The sequence below is a fragment of the Vipera berus genome (assembly GCF_964194415.1).
Source record: "Vipera berus genome assembly, chromosome: Z".
In the NCBI taxonomy this organism is placed as follows: Eukaryota; Metazoa; Chordata; class Lepidosauria; order Squamata; family Viperidae; genus Vipera; species Vipera berus.
In genome coordinates, this window is record NC_138205.1 from 107,817,331 (window position 1) to 107,835,806 (window position 18,476).

Below are 18,476 nucleotides of genomic sequence, written 5' to 3' on the forward strand. Positions count from 1 at the left end.
TAGTATAATAGATATGAACTCATAAATCATGATTGAGCCAAGTGCTATAAAAGTATTGAAAATAAAACTGATGCAACTAATGATGGTTTAAAACTGTCTTATGACTGGGAGGTAACTGGATATAATACTATGCTGAAAGAGGTTGCTGTCAGATCATGTTTATGCTGTGATTAAGTACAAGTGGGGATGGTCTATTATTTCTGCTGCCGAATTGTATGCAAAAATCACTTGAGGACCTACAGGTGAAGCCAAGTTTTAGAAGCTATTAGCAATCCAAAGATAAGATATTTTTCAGGGCATATTTTCCCTTAAAATGACAACATATCTAATATTAACTGATTTTGCTGTTGCCTGTGTATACATGTTGTATGGTTTAAATAAAATTTCCATTCATTGAACTGGGCTATGATTTGTTTTGAGGGTATTTTCTTTGTCTTTGCAGCAGTGTCTCCAAATATTGCGGATCTGAGGAATTTAGAAGTACTCAATTTTTTCAACAATCAGATTGAGGAACTGCCAACTCAGATCAGCAGCCTTCAGAAGCTCAAACACTTAAATCTTGGGTGAGTAGCAGTTGTGGTCAGTTATTTCCCAATCTAATTTGGCTGGGAATTCTGAAAAGTATAATCTCAACAATCTGGAACAGGGGTGTCAAACTGCTGGCCCACGGGTCAGACGCACCACCAGGAAACCGCGCCCACCCCATTGCCAGCAATGAGAAGAAGCTCCAATACGTTGCACGACATCACGTGAAGTCGCGAGTTTGACATGTCTGATCTAGAAGGTACCAGATGAAGAGGCTGCTGTACAGTATAAGATAAAGTTGAATAAAATGATTCACTGGTTAGTTGTTTTGAAAAATATTTACCAAATATTATTCATATTCTAGCAGTTTTATCCTGAAATAAATGCAGAAACAAAAAATATTTCAAATAGCAAAACATTCAACCTTTCGTATCAATCTAACAACAAAGTTGTGTGTTAATACTGTAGATACCTTATAGTTTCCCAGAATGGAAATAAGGTAGAAATTGCATATATCTAACTCAGTGAGAGTAGTAAACATAAGAAAGAGCTTCACTTTATTTATATTAGGTATAGATTAAAGTAGAGAGTGGCTTTGACAGATGCAAGGATACTATTACAATACCCTACCTAAATTAAAGCATATTCCCTTAACCACTCAGATTTCCTGATCTTGGGAAGAGGTAACATCCATTTTGAAAGTTTATCAAAGCCACATGATTTTTTTAAGGATGCCTATTTATTATTTTGACTTTTTATATAATTCTTCCTGCCTTTTGGTATATGCGTTTGATCGGGGGGGGGGGTTATTACAGTATTGTTAGCTTCTTGTTTGGGATTGTGAAAGGTATTATTGAAAAGACACTCCATATGGATTTTAATATATAGTAACGCTGATGCAGGCTACATATACTATGTGAAATGTCACTGCTTCTTATGTACCGTATCAAAAATAATGCCAATTTACAACCTGCATTCATTCTTAGGATGAATAAGCTCAACACCTTGCCACGAGGATTTGGCTCTTTACCAGCTCTGGAAGTTCTTGATTTGACTTACAATAATTTAAATGAAAAGTCCCTGCCTGGAAATTTCTTCTATCTAAGTAAGAAGTCATTTAAAAAAAAAACAATAAAACTTTAAATCATCTTGAAAAGTTGCTTTGCTTTCTCCAATTGATTTATTTGAGAAAGACTGTGTTCTAAAAAGAATGTTTGAGATATATGTTTCCTCCTCCGAGTCCTCTTGAATATTTCTACACAGCTTGGTGATCTGTATCCTTTGATCTATAGTCACCTGATATTTGTGGAACAAATGGACAAACAGGTGTGTTTGATCAGCTACGCTTTGGTCTTATTTCCTTGAATTTCATTCAGCATTTGTAAAATGAAAGTTGGGAAATGCAGCACTATGCTGGGACCATTACAGGAGCTGCTGTTTGTGTCACGGAATGCTAGCTAGCAACCGAGTTGTGATTTACTTTCTTTCAATAACTTAGTTATATGTATTATAAATATCATGTTTTCAATTAACATTTGGTATCATCAGGCAAATGCATTCACTTCAGCAAGGCTCAGTGATGCTTTCTTCTATTTTCTGGGAAGGTGCATATACAGTATGTGTCTATGTCGGCAGACAAGGAAGCAAAGACACAGGACTAGATACATAAGCATATTAAGTTTATTTTTGAAAGTGCTATTCATTAAACATATCATTTCTGACATGGCTGTCAGTAAATCACAGGATCTCAAATTTGTGATTCACAAAGAAATCCCCCACCCAAAGAAGCTTTTTTCTTTGAAAAACAAAGATGAAATTCTACACTTCCAATTTACTCTAGGATGAAGGATTAGGGCCCAGTGCTAAGTCTAATCATGATCCAAGCTAGCCTCCCCTAACCAGAAATTAAACACCTCAAAATTGAAACAAAACCTGTTTGTAACAAAGAAATGGGCGTGGAAGCCATCTTTTTCCCCCTTTCCCAATATCACTGTGTTGGGATTGTGACAGGACACGAAAAGACTTTGTTGTTTATTTATATTCAGAATCTCAAAAAACAACTCAATTTTAAAAATTAAAAAGTATTCTTGCAAAAACATTCAAAAATATATGGAATATTTTTGTGGGTTTGATTATTTAAAACGTTCACAGGTTGGGACAGAAATGGGATGGAAAAATTTGAAGCTTGAAAATGAAAAACTAAAATAAACTTTGCTCTTCTATAAGTGTGAGAGATATAATCTCTGCTCAGCTTTGAATATGATTACTGTTTCTGAAATGTGCTTAGACATTTCAAATGTCTAATATCTTATTAATGTTCCATGAAGTGTTTTCTTAGGGCCCTATGAAATATTTCTTGAGCTATACAGTTTGTTTAAGAACTGTATTGTTTAAGGGACAGAATGAAAAAAATACAATTAACCCAAATTATTTAAATCTTTGTTCTCTTAAAATGATCCCACTTTCCATTTTCTTTATGATGCATACATAGTTTTTTATTTGTTTGTGTTCTAGTACACCATTTCTCAACATTTCATATCTTAAATTCCATCAATTGTTTTATCAAAGAATCTGGTCAAGAAAAAAGGCTGTTCTTTTTTTCCAAGAAGAAGATACAGTATAGCGATTATGTTACAATATTATCAATTAATATAGTTTAAGTACATAAAACATGGCAGCAATATTGTTCTATATTGCAAATATTCTTAATTATAATAAAATTTCTTGTAAATAGCATGTTGACAATTAGCTACATATTGTAAATATTGTAAAATAATAATTGTTAGCTAATTAGACAGGAAGCAATGTTTTCTACTAGTGGGACAACATTTCCACAAGCCTCAATCAAGAAATACATCCAATTAATGAGTGAGTGCTAATGAGCTGAAGCAGTATATGTAGTCTGACCAGTTATTTACCAGTATATGAAGTCTTTCCCTAAACTCAACTCTCAAATTATACCCAAATAATTTTGGAGAGCTAGCTAGCTAGCTCATAACATTGTTTTGTTGTATTTTGACTCAAGAAGCATTCTATCAAAATGCTCTTGGAGATTTCAACTTGCCTTCATTCTTTGCCATTTTCTCTCTCTTGAGGGCTCCTCATCTGGGGAGAGGAGTTGTGCCTCCCTAATTACTTCTGCATATTTAAGGAATAATATCCTAGTTTTTTTTTAAAAAAAAAGATATGTTAAGAGCTTCTTATTTCACAAATCTAACAAATATATACAAAATAATGTTTAGGGAGATTATGAATGCTAATTTGAATAATGGTTAGTATAAACTTGGATAGCTTCTGTATTGACAAGTTAGTATTGCAGTGGCGTGCTACAACCTGCCAGAGAGCAATGTAGTAGAATTTGTTAATTATGTCGGCCCTTTTGGATATAGATGTTTTCCTGAGCAGAGCAATAGTACATAAGCCAGTAAATCTAAGTTTGACCTGCTTGTTATTATTGTGAGCCTTGGGTATGTCAAAGGCTTTTCACCAAGTCAGGGTTATTAATCAAACCTGACACATTTTCATTGATCAGGCTTCAAATGGTCGGGTTGTATGCCACCCTGTTTATATATTGCTGTTTAATTTGCAGCCACCCTGCGTGCACTCTATCTAAGTGACAACGATTTTGAAACCCTGCCATCAGATATTGGGAAGCTCACAAAGTTGCAGATAGTAAGTAATTTATCTAAATTCTTGGGGGAGGGGGGAATCAATTTATTTTTGCAGTCCTAGTTTGAGTAGAATCAAATCAATTTGCAAGAAGTCATGGCAGTTTGTAGCAGTTAGCATCAACATCTGTATTGTCTATTTTTAATCAGAAAGTACTTATGCATACATGGGAAGAATGGGTGGAGTGAAGTAGCAAAAAGGAAAAGAGCTAGTTGTGTTTGTAGTAAGTCTTGATCTACATCTTTTCAGCTGAGAATTGACCTGACAGCTTCATCATGTAATACACTTAATCTTCTTACTAAATTGACCTATTTTCTAGTGTGTGTGTGTGTGTGTGTATGTATGTATGTATGTATGATAAATCCTACATGATAAATCACATATTCAGTTCAACCAAGTTAAGCCTAACTAAGCTTAGCATGTTGTACATATGCAGTATCTCTTATTTAAGTATATTTTGTATATGCAGATTGTTTCTCTGATTAATTTTTTAATGTTTTCCTTTTTGTAAAGCTTAGTTTTAGGGATAATGACTTGATATCACTGCCAAAAGAAATTGGGGAACTCACACAGCTTAAAGAACTTCATATCCAAGGAAACCGTCTTACAGTATTGCCTCCAGAACTAGGTAAGTTTGATACTTTTTTGAATAGCCAAAGAGTTCTGGAAAGGGTATAGTTTTGGATAGCTTTCATATTTCAAACAAATTATTGCTACTTCTCATCATGTTCTTTCCTCTGGTTTTATTAAATTCAGAGTGGGTATTCAGCAACAAAGTTTAATAAAAATTGTTGCAAATTGGGCAGCATAGAAGTTTGAGGGAGGGAAGTGCCAAGTTTGGAAGCCAAAAGATATAAAGTGAGTCATCACATGACTAGACCCAATTTTATGATCATAAGTCCAGCTTTCCCAATGGAGATTTTTGCTAGAAATTGACAAAAAAGGTGGTAAATGACTAAAACATTGCAGCTGGTTATAAATGTGAGCTGGTTGCTAAGCGCCCAAATTTCAAATGTGACTGAGGAAGTGAGCAATAGTTGTAAGAGTAACTATAGATTGTAAAACACTTTTTCCAAGGCCATCATAATTTTGAACCATTGTGAAATACAAGTTAAGAATTACCTATATTAGAGTTAGAGTTTATATCTGGCATAGAAAATGATTAGAAATAATTTTTTTACCTTGCATTTATGGTGTTCCTCTCCATTTTTCTTTAAAGCACATGGGTCATTTTTTAGGTTTCTGTGTGAACCTCAAAACAGATACTGCTGGTTTAAGAGTTATGTCAATGACACTAATGGTACAGTTCACTGAAGTAGCAGCAGCATCTTTTTTCAGGCTAACCAGGAACTGAAAAAAACATATGTGTGATTTAATAAATATCAAAGAGCTTCTGTCTTCCCAATCATTTTCTGTATGTGAAGGGGATGGTACTGTACCTTGGAATATTAGAATATGCATTTCCCCCTTTTTTCAATCAATCTCACAGTCATTTAGAATTGGCTAAAACTGGATTTTCATTTATGATTTTTTAAACAAGTTTTATTAATTTTCCAGTTTTACATCAAAATGTCAAGATATTTAGAAAGCAACGTGGTGATTGGGTTATCAATAGTCCAATAACAAAATCTTTTGTACATATGATCATCAAGAATTCCCTCTGTTTCCCATAATTACTATATCACAATCAAGTTAATACATTTCTAGTTATAACATAATCAGTTAAGATATTTATCAATATATTTTTACTTATAATTATCATGTTCTGTTTTTAAATTTTTACCAATTTTCAGTTAACAGTGCTCCAATTTAGCCTTTAAGATCCGTAGTATTTAACTTTTGGGTAACCCAAATTTCCCCTATTTCGTTACATAATAGTTGTCATATCTAACATACACATATTGCTTAGTTAAATACATTCTTATATATTTCACAAATATATTCTATTTGTCATCCTAGTACCTCATCACTTACTAATAAAATATCCTTTATTGTCTCAATCCAACTTCCATATTATAATTCAAAACTATATTCTAATAGCTACTTTTCATTTCCCTTGTAAATCTAAATCCTAAATATTAAATCGAATATCTTTTAAATTCTCCCCTTAGCCCATTAAGTAAAATTTTAGGCTCTTCCATTATAGATTAAAAAAAACCCATTTTTAAGTCTAACTGTGGCTTTCCTTTTCTGCCAAGCAGGCTTCCATACCAGTGCCTTTAAAATGGAACAGATGGATCTCCCTTCATTGCTACACATGTTATTTGAATCAAGGGAGACCATCCAGTTGTCAGTTTTTCAAAGGAACTGGCCCCTTTGTAATCATTGAGTTGTTGCTCTAATAGTTCAAATCTCCATATTTGAATCAGTATATTTGTCGTCAGTTCAGTCTGGTCTTCTGGTTTCATCTGGCTTGGGTAAGAGGTCATGTCCAGTGTTGTAGTTGTTGTTTGGTTGTAAGTTTTCAGTATGCTGTACTTGTAAATCTTTAGGATCCTCCATCTTAGTGTTGATTTCTTCAGCTTGTGTTGTTTTTTCAGTTGTAAATTCTATAGTTCAAATCGAGGTTTGGCTATCAAAGTTCTCAGTAGATTGTACTTGTTGTTCTTTAAAATCCTCTGTCTTGATATTAATTTCTTCCTCTTCTGTTGCTTTTTGGATTGTAAGTTCATCAGTTGAAATCAGGGCTTCATTTGGTAAATTTAGGCTTGCACCTTTGTCTTTCAGTCTGGAGTTCATTAGCTCAATAGCTTCAAGGATTTTTTCAAGTACAAGTTTGTAGTTGTGGGTAGTATTCCTCCATGAATACTACCCACAATACTATCCATGAATCAAGGCAAGCTAGACGTGGTCAAACAAGAAATGACAAGACTGAACATCGACATGTTAGGAATCAGCAAACTAAAATGGACAGGAATGGGTGAATTTAATTCAGATGACCATCAGGTATACTACTGCGGGCAAGAATCCCTCAGAAGAAATGGAGCAGCCTTCATAGTCAATAAAAGAGTAGGAAAAGCAACACTGAGATACAATCCCCAAAATGACAGAATGATCTCAGTTTGAATCCAAGACAAACCTTTCAATATCACAGTAGTCCAACTCTATGCCCCAACTACCGGTGCTGAAGAGGATGAAATTGTCTGGTTCTATGAAGCCCTACAGCGCCTTATAGAACTAATACCAAAAAATGATGTCCTTATCATCATGGGGGATTGGAATGCTAAAGTAGGAACCCAAAAGATAACCAGAATAACAGGCAGGTTTGGCCTTGGAATACAAAATGAAGCAGGGCACAGGCTGATAGAATTTTGTCAAGAGAATACGATGGTCATAGCAAACACTTTTTCAAAAACCCAAGAGATGGCTCTACACATGGACATCACCAGACGGTCAACACAGAAATCAGATTGACTATGTGCTCTGCAGCCAAAGATGGAGAAGCTCTATATAGTCAGTAAGAACAAGACCAGGAGCTGACTGTGCCTCAGACCAGGAGCTTCTCGTTGCAAAGTTTAGGCTTAAACTGAAGAAAGTAGGGAAAAGCACTAGGCCACCCAGGTATGAATTAAATCATATCCCTGTTGAATATACAGTAGAGGTGACAAATAGATTTAAGGAATTAGATCTGATAGACAGAGTGCCTGAAGAACTATGGACAGAGGTTCGCAACATTGTACAAGAGGTAGCAACCAAAACCATCCAAAAGAAAAAGAAATGCAAGAAAGCAAAATGCTGGAGGTGTGGTGGTGAAGATGCAACGTATTTTCACATATGGTGGACCTGCAAAAAGGTCAAGGCTTTTTGGATAAAAATTTGGTGGAATATGCAGAAGATCTTCAAGCAAAGGATAAAGTTTTGTCCGCAATTCTTTTTGTTGGGTATAATTGCAGATGCTACTGTTATGGACACTAAGTTGATGTTGAATTTAATTACAGCAGCAAGACTTTTAATAGGTCTTTAATAGGTCTCTTTAATAGGAGGAACTGCCGACTATAGAAGAATGGACTTTAAAGGTTTCTGACCTGGCAGAAATGGCAAAGATCTCGGCTTATTTGAAAGATCATTCGCAAGAACGTTATATTATGGAGTGGAAAAAATGGATTGAATATATCCAGAACAAATATGGGACTAAAAAGTTTCATTTAGCATTTGAATAAGTCTTCCTTTCTATTTTCTTTTTTTTCTATATGAAATATTAGTATTGCTTGTAGTTATCTTATATGAGCTAGAGAGTGATAGATTTAAGAATTTATTATTGGTAGCAAATGGATGCTTATGATTGTTTTTTTTTTGTTTTTATACCCTGTACTTAGCTCTGGGAAGTCGGGGGGGGAGGGGGGAAAGGGGGGGAGGGGTAGGGAGGGATAGGTAGGAGAGGGGGAGGGGGGATTGTTAAAGATAAAATGTATTTTAAAACTTTTCAATAAAAAAAAAGAAAGCAAAATGGCTGCCTGAGGAAGCTTTGCAAATAGCTGAGGAAAGGAGGGAAGCGAAAGGCAAGGGAGAAAAAGAAAAATACACCCAATTGAATGCAGAGAATAGCTAGAAGAGATCAGAATGCCTTCTTAAATGAACAGTGCAAAGAAATAGAAGAAAACAATAGAATAGGGAGGACCAGAGATCTCTTGAAGAAAATTGGAGAGATGAAGGGAACGTTTCATGCAAAAATGGGCATGATAAAGGACCAAAATGGCACGGACCTAACAGAGGCAGTAGAGATTAAGAAGAGGTGGCAAAATTACACAGAAGAACGAGCTTAATGTCCCTGATAACCACAATTGAGGTGGTCACTGACCTCGAGCCAGACATCCTAGAATGTGAAGTGAAGTGGGCCTTAGAAAAACTGAGCAACAACAAAGCTAGTGGAGGTGACAGTATTCCAGCTGAGCTATTCAAAATCTTAAAAGACGATGCAGTAAAAGTGCTACACTCAATTTGCCAGCAAATTTGGAAAACTCAACAGTGGCCACAGGATTGGAAAAGATCAGTTTACATCCCAATTCCAAAGAAAGGCAGTGCCAAAGAATGTTCAAACTATCGCACCATTCCACTCATTTCGCATGCTAGTAAAGTTATGCTTAAAATCCTACAAGCTAGACTCCAGCAGTATGTGGATCGAGAACTACCAGAAGTACAGGCAGGATTTCGAAGAGGCAGAGGAACTAGAGATCAAATTGCCCACCTACACTGGATCATGGAGAAAGCTAGGGAGTTCCAGAAAAACATCTACTTCTGCTTCATTGACTATGCTAAAGCATTTGATTGTGTGGATCACAACAAACTGTGGCAAGTTCTTAAAGAGATGGGCGTACCAGACCATCTTATTTGTCTCTTGAGAAACCTATATGCGGGTCAAGAAGCAACAGTGAGAACTGGACACGGAACCACTGATTGGTTCAAAATTGGGAAAGGAGTCCGGCAAGGCTGTATACTGTCACCCTGCCTATTTAACTTATATGCAGAGCACATCATGAGAAAGGCAGGGCTAGATGAATCAAAAGTTGGAATTAAGATTGCCGGGAGAAATATCAACAACCTAAGATATGCAGATGATACCACTCTAATGGCAGAAAGTGAAGAAGAACTAAAGAGCCTCTTGTTGCAGGTGAACAAGGAGTGTGCAAAAGTTAACGTTAAGAAAACCAAGATCATAGCATCTGGCCCTCACAATTCCTGGCAAATAGATGGGGAAGAAATGGCAAATCTAGACAGCACACTAAAAAGCAGAGACATCACCCTGTCAACAAAAGTGCGTATACTCAAGGCTATGGTCTTCCCAGTTGCAATGTATGGCTGTGAAAGTTGGACCATAAGAAAGGCTGAGCATCAAACAATTGAGGTCTTTGGACTATGGTGCTGGAGAAGACTCCTGCGAGTCCCTTGGACTGCAAGGCGATCAAACTGGTCAGTCCTAGAGGAGATCAACCCTGACTACTCTTTAGAAGGCCAGATCCTGAAGTTGAAACTCAAATGCTTTGGCCACCTAATGAGAAGGAAGGACTCACTGGAGAAGAGCCTAATGCTGGGAAAGGTTGAGGGCAAGAAAAGAACGGGACGATAGAGAATGAGGTGGCTGGATGGAGTCACTGAAGCAGTAGATGTGAGCTTAAATGGACTGCAGAAGATGGTAGAGGACAGGAAGGCCTGGAGGAATGTTGTCCATGGGGTTGCGATGGGTCGGACACAACTTCGCAGCTAACAACAACAACAATTCCTCCATTTCTAATATGTTTACAGATAGTTCTTAGTGGAGGCTATTTTTAATAGAAGTCAGTGAATGTCCACCTCCACTATTCCTGGGAGTTGTTTTCACCACCACCTGTTTCAAATTCTTATTTATTTATTTTTTTGATAGTGCCAAGGACAACTAGGCTGTAACCAGGTCTCACAGTGAAAGATAAATTTCCTTGCTGTACCAGGCTTCGCCACAAGATGTCCTCACTAGCATATAAAATCTTTTTCCAAACTCCAATTAAGCTTTTATCCAGTTTAATTTTTTTCCTTTTTTTTTTCAGCTTAGCAAGTAGATAGGGTAATAGGTTCCCGTAGAAATAGGAACCTTTTGGGGACCCCAAATATCCAAAAGGTGCAAGTCCAATTTTTTAGTTATTTAATTTAGTTATATTTTTCTTTTTCTTTTCGAAGCTTTAACTCCCCAAGTAGGCAAACGCCGCTATTCCAAAGGAGGGGAAGAATTTTTCAAAACGCTTCCACAGGGAAGTAGTTGGGGAAATAAGAAATGTAGGGTCTCACCCAATTCCTCCGTATTGCTTTCATCGTGCTTGATAGTGCTTTTGGCTTTCGGCTGGTACGGCTTAATGATCGGCCATGTTGATGGCTTTCTTCATCAGTCCAAGGTCAGTTATTTTTGTTTTGAATTCTAAATGTTCCTTGTACCCATTGTGTATTATTGACCTAGCCAGGCATTACGTTTTAAACTATGGTGTTCATTTGTCAATATGATATAATGGGTGAATCAAAAGAGCCTTCTGTGTGATGGCTCCTTCCCAGGGCTTTTTTTGTCATAGAACGCTCAGAATGGAGTTCCGGCACCTTTTTGGATAATAATAATAATAATAATAATAATAATAATAATAATAATAATAATAATAATAATAATAATAATAATAATAATAATAATAATTACTATTATTATTATTATTATTATTATTATTATTATTATTATTATTATTATTATTATTATTATTATCATTATTATTATTATTTTATTTATATACCGCCCTTCTCCCGGAGGACTCAGGGCGGTGAACAGGGCAACCATATAAAAATACAAAAAATACAAAAGTTAAAAAAGAATTAAACATATGCCCAAGCTAAAAAACAGTAAATACATATATTAAAAATGACAATAAAAACCCAACCCATCCCCCATCAGGCCAAGCGTCTTCAGATCGCGCCGGAAGGAGCGAAGGTCAGGCGTCATCCGGAGCTCCACCGGCAACCGATTCCATAAATCCGGGGCACCCACAAAGAAGGACCTCCCCCTGGGGGCCACCAAACGACATTCTCTGATCGGTGGCACCCTGAGGAGGCCCTCTCTGTGGGAACGCACAGGGAAGGAGGAAGTTGATGCCGGCAGCAGGTGCTCCCTAAGATACTATGGACCCATGCCATGTAGGGCCTTGAACACCATTACCAGTACCTTGAATCTCACCCGGAAGACAACTGGCAGCCAATGCAGCTCACGGAGCAGAGGTGTAACATGGGAGTATCGGGAGACTCCCAACACAGTTCTCGCGGCTGCATTCTGTACCAGTTGGAGCCTCCGAGTGGTCCTCAAGGGCAGCCCCATGTAGAGAGCATTGCAGTAGTCCAGACGAGAGGTCACGAGCGCATGAGTGACCGTACACAAGGCATCCCGGTCTAGATAGGGCCGCAACTGGCGGACCAGGCGAACCTGGGCGAAGGCATACTGATGATACCCAACTCCGAAACCACGAATGATCTCACCCAGCAGTTTCATGTAGATGTTGAACAGGAGAGGCGAGAGGACCGACCCCTGAGGAACTCCACAAACGAGAGACCTCGAGGTCGACCTCTGCCCCCCTGCCAACACCGACTGCGAACGTCCCAGGAGATAGGAGGAGAACCACTGCAAGACTGTGCCTCTCACTCCCAATCCCCTGAGACGCCGCAGCAGGATACCATGGTCGATGGTATCGAACGCCGCTGAGAGGTCTAATAGGACTAGGACAGAGGAATGTCCCCTGTCCCGAGCCCTCCAGAGATCATTCACCAGAGCGACCAATGCCGTATCCGTGCTGTACCCGGGCCAGAAACCCGATTGGTACAGGTCTAGATAATCCGCTTCATCCAGGACCAGAGGAAGCTGATGCGCCACCACACTCTCAACAACCTTAGCAAGAAAGCGAAGGTTGGAGACCGGACGAAAGTTATTTAACACAGCTGGGTCCAAGGCAGGCTTCTTGAGGAGAGGTCTCACCACCGCCTCCTTCAAGACGGCGGGGAAACTACCCTCACTCAAAGAAGCAGATATAACTGCCTGGAACCAGCCTCGTGTCCCCTCCCGAGCCGCATAAACCAGCCAGGAAGGGCACGGGTCCAATAAACATGTGGTGGAGCTCAGCCTCCCCATAATCCTGTCCACTTCCTCCGGAGTCACAGAATCAAACTCCTCCCAGGTGATATCGACAAGACCGCCCGCGTCCTTATCGTCAGACTCTGCCCAGTCAGAGTCCAGACCGGTTTGAATCCGAGCGATTTTGTCCGACAGATGCTGACTAAACTCCTCGGCATGACCCTGCAAGGGTTCCTCCCTCACCTGGTTAAGGATGGAGCGGGTCACCCTAAACAGGGCGGCCGGGCGGTTATCTGCGGACGTGATAAGGGTAGCGAAGTGATTAGACCTTGCCGCCCTTATCGCTACGAGATAAGACCTAATATAGGTTCTTAGTCGCAATCGGTCGGTTTCGGATCGGCTGGATCTCCAACAGCTCTCTAGGCCCCGTCTCCGACGCTTCATCTCCCGAAGCTCCACGGAAAACTATGGAGCTCGCTGGGATCTGGACTGGGTCAGGGGCCGCAAGGGTACAACTCGGTCAAGAGCCTCTGTGGCTGCCCTCTCCCAGGCTTCCACTATGGCATCCGCTGAGTTGTGAGCGAAGGAGGCAGGTGGGGACCCCAGCGCTGCCTGGAACCTATCTGGGTCCATTAAGCGCTTGGGGCGGTACCATCTAGTTGGCTCCACACACCCACGGCGGGGAGTGGCAAAACGGAAGACCAGCCGCAGGAGATGATGATTGGTCCATGACAGGGGCATAACAATTGGGGAGCCCCCACCAAGATCATCTAACCACCGTCCAGATAAGAAAATCAAGTCAAGGGTGTGGCCTCCCACATGAGTCGGTCCATAAATTACTTGCGTCAGGTCCATGGCCGTCATGGAAGCCATGAACTCCCGAGCTAACTCAGATGATCCTCCTAGGGATGGTAGATTGAAGTCACCCAAAACTATAAGTTTGGGGAACTCAATCACCAACCCAGAGAGGATGTCGAGAAGCTCAGGCAGGGCTGCTGCTGCGTGACTAGGCGAAAGGTACACCAGCAGCAAGCCCAACTGCGCACCAAGGCCACATCTCAAGAAGAGAGACTCACACCCGACTACCTGGGGAACGGTGGCCTCCCGCGGACACAAGGTCTCCCTTATGACAACCGCCACTCCCCCGCCCCTACCCTGAGCCCGAGGCCGGTGTAGCACCTGGAAACCTGGTGGGCAGAGATCAACCAGAGGAATACCGCCCTCTGGGCCCAACCAAGTCTCCGTGATGCAAGCCAGGTCTGCCTGCTCACCCTCGACCAGGTCCCAGACAAGAGGAGCCTTATTAACAACGGACCTGGCGTTCAGGTACACCAACCGGAGCTCAGGTGGCTGCACATCCTCGCTCCCGGGACCTCGGGGCAGAAGCAGAGGGTCGGAGCGTCTCACCGCTTGTAAACAGCGGAGAGACCCTCCCAGATGTCGATACGGCCCTCTGTTCATACACCTGCTGCCATTCCCTAACGTGGGAATAGGTAATCCCACGACCCGCTCCGGAGCTCCGGAGGCAACCGACCCCCGCTTCCCCCCCACGCGATCAATCCCGGACCTGGCCTGAACAATGGTTGATGGACTACCCCCCATAGCCAAACAACCACAAGAAATTCCCACCCCCCCTCCCTAGCCCCACAAAAAAATTAACTAAAAAACTAACCAGGGGCCTCTTATTAAATTTATGTCGGAGGCCCCTGCCCGTGCCCAGCCATCTCTCAGGGTCCCAACAGTCGGGCCCTTCATCGAGATTATAAGTGGCTAGAGAGGCGGGTCGCACCCAGGAAGGGGGGGCACCCCTGAGGGCGAACAAGTCCGTGCTAGTATAACAAAGACGAGGCATAAGGAGCAAATCCAGGGGAAGGCAGTCCCATATTAATTGATTAGGAGGATCTAAGACAGAGGGTATGTGGGTGTCCAGACCATCAACCCAGCTTCACTGCCACTCAAGATGGGTGAATCCCCAGAACAGGCCAACCACCATCCTCTCACGACGGTCGCGGTTCTGTTCTCGGGGATGGTCTGGAACACACACTCTGGGTAAGGCATACCCCATAGAGCTCTCACCTCTAGGGGCAGCAGATGTGAGTTTAAGCCACCCTCTCACCGTGGCTTATACCCAGGTCCCTCTGAGTCCTTTGGGGATGATATGCAGGAGAGTAGGCAAATGTTCGTGTAGGCAAAAGTATGATAGGCCATAGTAGTCCCGTCTGCTAATGGCTAGCCACTCAAGACGCCACCACAGTTCCTCCGCCGCTCCACCACTCCAGGCGTTATTCCCAGTCGCAACTCCATGGGCCCCCAATTGTCCACTGGTAGGGGCCTTCCAGAGCACGGCCTTCTAAAGTGTGGCTCCTCCGGGCCTGCTAAATTCTTCCAGGCCCCGTCGGGCTCCATCGGCACTAATAGGTTGTTCATAGGTGCCACATAGAGTGCAGATCTTCCGGGCTCCTCCAGGCTGACCAGACACAGATGGGCTACACTGGGCTTCACTGGACTTAACCAGCTAACCCGAGCCCCTTCGAGGGCCGCTGAGGACGCCAGGCTATCCGGAATAAACGAAGCAACCGAGGGACCGGCGCGAGTTGACACATTGACTGTGTCAAGAATCAAGTATAGGTCAACAGAAGCTTTATCAATTGCAATTTGATTACCTAATATGATATTAATCAGATTCAACATCATCATACAAACTGTCTGTGAAAATTAGATTTGGGTTCTGTAAAAATTTGACACTCTTTCAAAAGGCTCTGAAGACATGGGTTTGCCAGTGAGTCTGTAGGCATCAGGATACTTGGTTTGATTGTACTTGATTTGATTGTTGCCACCAGGGATATGAAGATTTATTGGGTTTTGTATTTGGGATTTTTATTTCTGTAAGCTGCCTGGAGTCACCATGACTGTGTTGGGCAGCCGTACAAGGTTCGTTAAATAAATAAAAATTAATTGCTGAACTATCCACCCTTTCTAACTTTTTTAGAGCTGAAATTGAAGTTCAGCACACCTGGTAGACCTATGGACATAGTTTTTTGAAACAGTTTTGAAAATCATGATAAATAATAACGCTTTTTAGAGCTTCAGAGGAGCACTTCAGCTTGATAAAATCTTGGTCAAAATGCCCTTGGAAGCACTGCTTCAACTTCATCTAATAAGATACAGTCTCACAGTTTTGATCAACATGCTAAAAGGGGTTTCTATGCATGCATGGCAAAGCAGCCAAATGAATAGGTCCACTTCAGTGCTTATATTTAATGCATCAGAAGAGCAGTGTGATTTTCTGAGTCCAAGTAAATTAGATTGCTGTCATGGTTTGAACTGAGTCAGTGCCTTTGGGTGGATCTGCTTCATATAGCCTTGTAAAATAACCCTCATATGTAAAGATTGAAGTTGGTATTGAAGCATCCAGGATTTAAAGGTATGTACTGTAGTGGGGACGCAGTGGCTCAGTGGGTTAGGACAACTGAGCTAGTCGATCAGAAGGTCGGCAGTTTGGTGGGTCAAATCCCGAGTGCCGCGTAAGAGAGTGCCTGTTACTCGTCCCAGCTTCTGCCAACCTAGCAGTTCGAAAGCACATAAAAATGCAAGTAGAAAAATAGGGACCACTACGGTGGGAAGGTAACAGCGTTCTGTGCGCCTTTGGCGTCTAGTCATGCCGGCCACATGACCATGGAGATGTCCTCGGACAAGCACTGGCTCTTCGGCTTTGAAATGGAGATGAGCACCGGCCCCTAGAGTTGGAAACTACTAGCACGCACCTTTACCTTTACCTTCCTTTACTGCAGTGGAAGACAACTAGTGATTACTACAACTAAAATATTGCAACCAGTTACAGTAAATGAAATGCCATGGAGCACTAAATTTATGAAATGTGTGCTTGTGTACATATACATACATGCATGTATATATGCACATCTACACACTGATGGTTTTAAGAACTGGATACTGTTTTAGAAGAAAGTGAAGAGGGAGGTAGAGCCAAACAATCAGATACAGTTGGCAAAATCAGTAGGACATGTCTTAAAGTGCATTTCTTTGCCTTGCCTGTGTGCAATGCTATTAAAAAAATTTCAGCAAAATGCATAGTAGCCCTAAATAAGGGAGTCATTAATGGTTAGGAAATGGTGCAAAGTCATCAGAAAAAACACAGCCATTGATTAAATAATGAAAGGAAGTTGCACTGCTGTAACAAATTTTGTGGATGTGCAAAAATAATCATGTTATCTAAAAACTGATGAGTGTAGGTTTTATTACTGCATGCCTTGTTTTATATATAGAAACAAGTGATTTAACAAAATGTCAGGAGGAAAAAGAATAAAACAAAGAAAGTAAGGTATTTTCGGTAACGGGTGAGAGAGGAGGCTGCTTTTTGTTCAGCTTTTGCATTACAGAATATTATGCTGCATTTATCATGTGGCTGTGATATATTGGGATTTCTGAAAACTAAACAGTGTCCATCATTTGGCACTAGTGATTCTTCTTTAACATAAAATCGGTCCTAGTGTCCATCATCAAACATGAAAAAAAGAGCTAAACTTGTTTGCCTCATAGCATAGCGGGCTGAGAAAAGTAAATCCTCATGTTAAGAAGTCAGAACCATCCATAAAGTTTGCTTTGAGGGGCATGCTAGTCATGACACTCTTAGTTAGTTTACCAGTTTTATGAATTGAGAAATGCTTGACAAAAGAAAAAACTATATTCACAAGGAGGAACTGGTGTACCAGAATAATTTCTAACCTAGATTTAAGCAGATTTGGTAATATCAGTTGAGACCAGCTTTTGTTGGAAATACTGTGAACGTGAGATTATTTAGTCTGTAATCTTTTTTTTTCTCTCCCTCCCAACACATTGGGTGAGTGAAGCTAGATTGTCCACCTTGCTCTTATGAGAAATTCATTCCTGTCAGCAGTGCTTTTTTGTAAAAGAAAAAGGTGCTGGAACTCACACATGTCATACAACCCGCCTTGCCTACCCTACAAGGTTCCATCCAAAAAAGGTGCCGGAACTCCGTTCTGAGCATTCTATGAGGAAAAAAGCCCTGCCTGTCAGAAGGACTTGCCGATCAGTACATCCTCAGCGTATTGTGTAATGTCTAAGGCCTTCTTTTCTTTGGGAAACAAAGCACGTGGTGTCAGAGTAATAAAGCTAAGCTTTTGAAGCGTATAGCAAAGCTGAAGAAAATCATAGTTGGCTATAACTGAACAGTTCATTCTGTTCAGTGGGGTTATCCCATGATTAGCCTTTAATAAAGTTGGATTTGGGAGTATTTATATCTAAATAGGAAAATAAAATTAATTTCTTCATAGTATTGAAGGAGAATATATCCTTTCTGCTGAAGTAAAAAAGCACTTGAATTTAAGTTTCTGTCATCTGTGACAAAAAAGTATAATAAAATGGGAGGATCTTTTTAAAGACAAAGAAACAGAATAAAAAATGGCCAATTGAGAGAAAAAAGTTAATGGAATAATATAATGTCCTATGGAAAAACCCAGATATTAGAATAGAATTTTAAAAACACTTGAATGAAGAACTCTTGTTTTAACTATAATACTACTTTAATTCTTTAAAACCTTAAAATAGTATGATTTTTTTCTCAGTGGAAAGGGTTTTTTTTAAAGAAAAATAATAATTTGTTTTCTGCTAATGCTAGAGGCAGATTTGAATTAGCCAGAATGTAAATATTAACATTATGATAACCTTTACCTGTATGATT

General features: G+C 40.4%; 1 protein-coding gene across 3 annotated transcripts in view; it reads left to right on the forward strand.

The window, feature by feature from the left end:
• Positions 1–18,476, forward strand: part of RSU1 (Ras suppressor protein 1) — a 132,933-nt gene that overhangs the window by 39,313 nt on the left and 75,144 nt on the right. For all 3 annotated transcript variants that reach the window (XM_081345676.1, XM_081345677.1, XM_081345678.1), the window contains 4 exons: positions 443–563; positions 1,512–1,630; positions 4,115–4,197; positions 4,708–4,822. In XM_081345676.1, coding sequence (XP_081201802.1) covers positions 443–563; positions 1,512–1,630; positions 4,115–4,197; positions 4,708–4,822 — 438 coding nt within the window. The remainder of the gene's footprint in view (positions 1–442; positions 564–1,511; positions 1,631–4,114; positions 4,198–4,707; positions 4,823–18,476) is intronic.